General features: G+C 30.4%; 1 protein-coding gene across 2 annotated transcripts; it reads right to left on the minus strand.

The window, feature by feature from the left end:
• Positions 1–428: 428 nt before the first annotated feature.
• Positions 429–3516, minus strand: LOC111031139. 2 transcript variants are annotated; one of them, XM_022310955.1, is made up of 4 exons: positions 3304–3516; positions 2796–2949; positions 1855–2593; positions 431–1752 (listed from the first exon to the last, which is right to left on the minus strand). In XM_022310955.1, the coding sequence occupies exons 2-4, from the start codon at positions 2943–2945 to the stop codon at positions 1145–1147; spliced, it is 1497 nt and encodes a 498-aa protein (XP_022166647.1). In that variant the 5' UTR covers positions 2946–2949; positions 3304–3516; the 3' UTR covers positions 431–1144. The 2 variants fall into 2 exon arrangements, with proteins under 2 accessions (XP_022166648.1, XP_022166647.1); XM_022310956.1 differs by lacking the exon at positions 3304–3516 and having other exon boundaries at positions 429–1752; positions 2796–3287.
• Positions 3517–3581: the final 65 nt, after the last annotated feature.

A 3581-nucleotide genomic window follows, 5' to 3' on the forward strand; every position in this document is an offset into this window, starting at 1 on the left:
AATGCTGAAAAAAATGTAACTGTGAGTTAACTTATAGCTAGGTAAATATCTATATAAGTATAGGAATTGAAAACATTAACAATGAACACCCTATAGGGGAAACCTGGGTAAGACGGGACACCTAATACTTAAACTCATATAAAATAAACAATTTATAACTTATCATGTTAAAAATGTTTCCAAGTCATTACGAATATTATGACGTACCTTAATATGCAATAACAATTCCAAAAACTGTTTTAGGAAAATATTGAGAATTTTTTTAACTGTTTTACTCAAAGTGTCTCGTCTTACCCTGTTATCGAGGTAAAATGGGACACGACATGTTCAAGATGGGACACATATAATAATATAAGAAATATTCATTATTATTTTTTAATAATATTGTATAACATAATTAATATAATATAAAATAACAAATTATAAAACAACTCCAAACATTGTATCTTATTACTTTAGGTATAATAATAAAATAACGGTAAATTAGAATTTAAATTTAAACTTTCATAAAATAATAAAAACAATTCCTTCCAAAATCAATCCTAATGACTTTTAGGTTACACATAATATAAAATAACTTTTTCAAATATTTTATCCTATTAGGTACTTTAGGTATAAAATTATAATTTAAAATTTATAAAGAAATAAAAAACAATTTGTTTCAAACTTAATCCTAATGACTTTAGGTTATACATTTTATATAAGCAAAATAACTTAAGATAACTAAGGAACATCTAATTGTTAATATTTACTTGCCAGGAACACAAATTTGTTTTATCACAGTAGGTAAAATAGTCTATTGTTTACAAATATCACAGACATGATAAAGTTCGTCATCATTATCGTCCTCGCCAGCACATGAACAATGTGCCCACTTTTTACATCTTACACATTGAACCCATCCTTCATTTGACATCATGTATGTTTGACCACAGTATAAACATTCAGTGTCATCATCTTCATCAGATAGTTTTTCTACTAGTTTTTTTTTTGTTTTAGGCTTCTTAAATAATTTTCTGTTAACGGATTTTTCTTTTTTAATTAATTTAATCGTTTGATTTAGTTGCTGTTGTTGTAACTCGTTTTTATATGGTGAATCTGTAAGAATTGCAGTTTTTCCTTTGGCCCTAGTATTTCTCTTCTTTTATTGCTTATTCTCATAACTTTGTTGAGGAATAGGAATAACATCAATTGGTGAGACATGTGGAAATGAAGTATTTTTTTTTGTGACTGGAGTAATTGGAGATATGAGGTTTGATTGACCCCCTTCAATTTCTTCAGTGCACATTATATTGTTAGTTTGTGTTGGATTGGATATTTGAATTGGGGATACAACTGTTTTCAAATTTAAAATATTTTCTAGCTCTTTATCTTGTGATACTTCTATTGTTTTCATTGGTTCAACATTTGTAGTATCAGAAGCAACAAAATCTGAATCTTGGAATATATCAGGATTAAAAGGAAAAATACCTGTTGACTTGAATGAATTCATAGCCGTTGTCATTGTAGCAGCTTTAGCAAAAGCTAATCCAAAAATTTCTGCTACATGCTTTAGATTAACTACTTCACCAGGATGACTGCGAAGCCAGTTAGTTATCTCCTTATCGTAGTAAACACTAAGAGGTTTCATTAAACCTACATCCAGTGGTTGTAGTCTGTGTGTACAGTGTGGAGGAAAACATAAGAGAATGACTCCATTATCACGTGCTAAATTGATGAGTTCAATGTTTTTGGTATGAGTGGAGTGTCCATCTGTGAACAAAATAAATATAATATTTATTTAGGTATTACAATTAAATAGTAAAATAATTAAAAATGTAATAGGTAGGTACCTACTTTTTTAAATTAACTAACCTAGTAATAATAATACTGGAGTATCTTTTGATGAATTTGAAAAGGTAATGAAGTTTTGTAACCAACGTTCAAATATAGATTTCTGCATCCAGCCACTAGGGTGAAATTCTACATAAGAACCTGGAGGAGCATTTCTCATGAAGTCCATATTATGCCGCTGTCTGGGAAAAATAAACAATGGTGGCATATATCTTCCAACAGAATTCATGCACATTTCGACTGTCACAGTTTCACCACGTTCAGCAGATGTTATCGAACCAACTTGTTTTCGGCCTTTGGTGGCTATTATTTTAGCTTTGCTTTTGGGGACTGAAGAAATACCAGTCTCGTCACAATTGTATATCCGATCTGGAGTGAATTTATATCTGTCCATAAGCTCACCCAGGAGTTTGAAAAATTGCATTACAACAGGCTTATTAAAACCCATTGCACGTGCTGCCGATGTGGCTTCTGGTTTTCTAAGCGACAACTCTGGGTGTCTTGACATAAACCCCTTATACCAGTCATAACCAGCTTCTTCTTTTATGTGAGAGAAATTGTGTTTCTTGTTATTTTTTACAGCAAGTTGATAGGCCAACTTCCTACAATCAACTGTACTAAAACCAAAGAGACGGCCTTCCATAAGTTGTAGGTATGAAACTAGTTCCTTTTCTTCAGCAATGGTAAAAACGGTTGGTATGGGTCCTAATGAATTTTTTGATGCAGGATCATATTTAGCATCTTTACTTAATTTTTTTACCTATAAGCCAAAAATTAAATTCTTTCAGTTCTAAGACACAGTACAATACAATGTGTAAATATTAGTTTGGCTTGTTGTAATCAATTTACTGAAAAGTAATTTTTATGTACAACACTATGATAGTAGGAAAACTATATGCTTTCATATAGTTGAGTAAATGTCTGACTAATGTAATAAAAAATATTAAAATATAGGTATTTACCTTTCTTAGTAATGTACTTCTAGGTACATTAAAGGTTGCTGATGCTTCTCTGTAGGTTTGACTTTTATTTATTACAGCTAAAACAGCATTGCTCATGGAGTCAGAATCCCAGTTTTGTCTAGTTGTCACTCTTTTTCTTATTCTTGCCATGTTTCTATATAATAGGTACCTTAATAATTATTTTAACATAATAATATATAACTATTATCAATGCTTGGCAACAAATGTAGAAAGAATATTTAATGAGAAAAACTTGAGATTAAAAATACCAGTATACTGATATTTAACTATTACAAAATAGTAAATACCAAGTGAGGACAAGATGGGACGTCCCATTTTACACCTAATAAAATATCCCATCTTGCCTCATTGTGCTTTATATTACTTAAGTACATTTAAAATCAAAAATATCAATCGCAGTGTACTACAATTGAAACCAGCAAACGCGCAATAAAATTTACAACAATACTAGTGTACCGGAATAAAAAATAATTAAATATGTACTTACCCAACAACTTCGATGTAATGACGAAAATTTACATTGTCAAACGACTTTTTTTAAAATCATCTTGTTTTCGTTATCAAACATAGTTATCATTAATGTGAAACGTTAAATTAACAGTGTTACCAACACTGAAAATAAGTGTTCCCGACAGATATTGTGTAATTATGTTAGTTATTGAGATAATACTATGTCCCGTCTTACCCGATGTCCCGTCTTACCCAGGTTTCCCCTAAGCCTCTAAGAATCAATTGACATAATTTTTTACTGAAAACCATCCAATA

The sequence above is a fragment of the Myzus persicae genome, unplaced genomic scaffold (assembly GCF_001856785.1).
Source record: "Myzus persicae strain clone G006 unplaced genomic scaffold, MPER_G0061.0, whole genome shotgun sequence".
NCBI classification, from domain to species: domain Eukaryota; kingdom Metazoa; phylum Arthropoda; class Insecta; order Hemiptera; family Aphididae; genus Myzus; species Myzus persicae.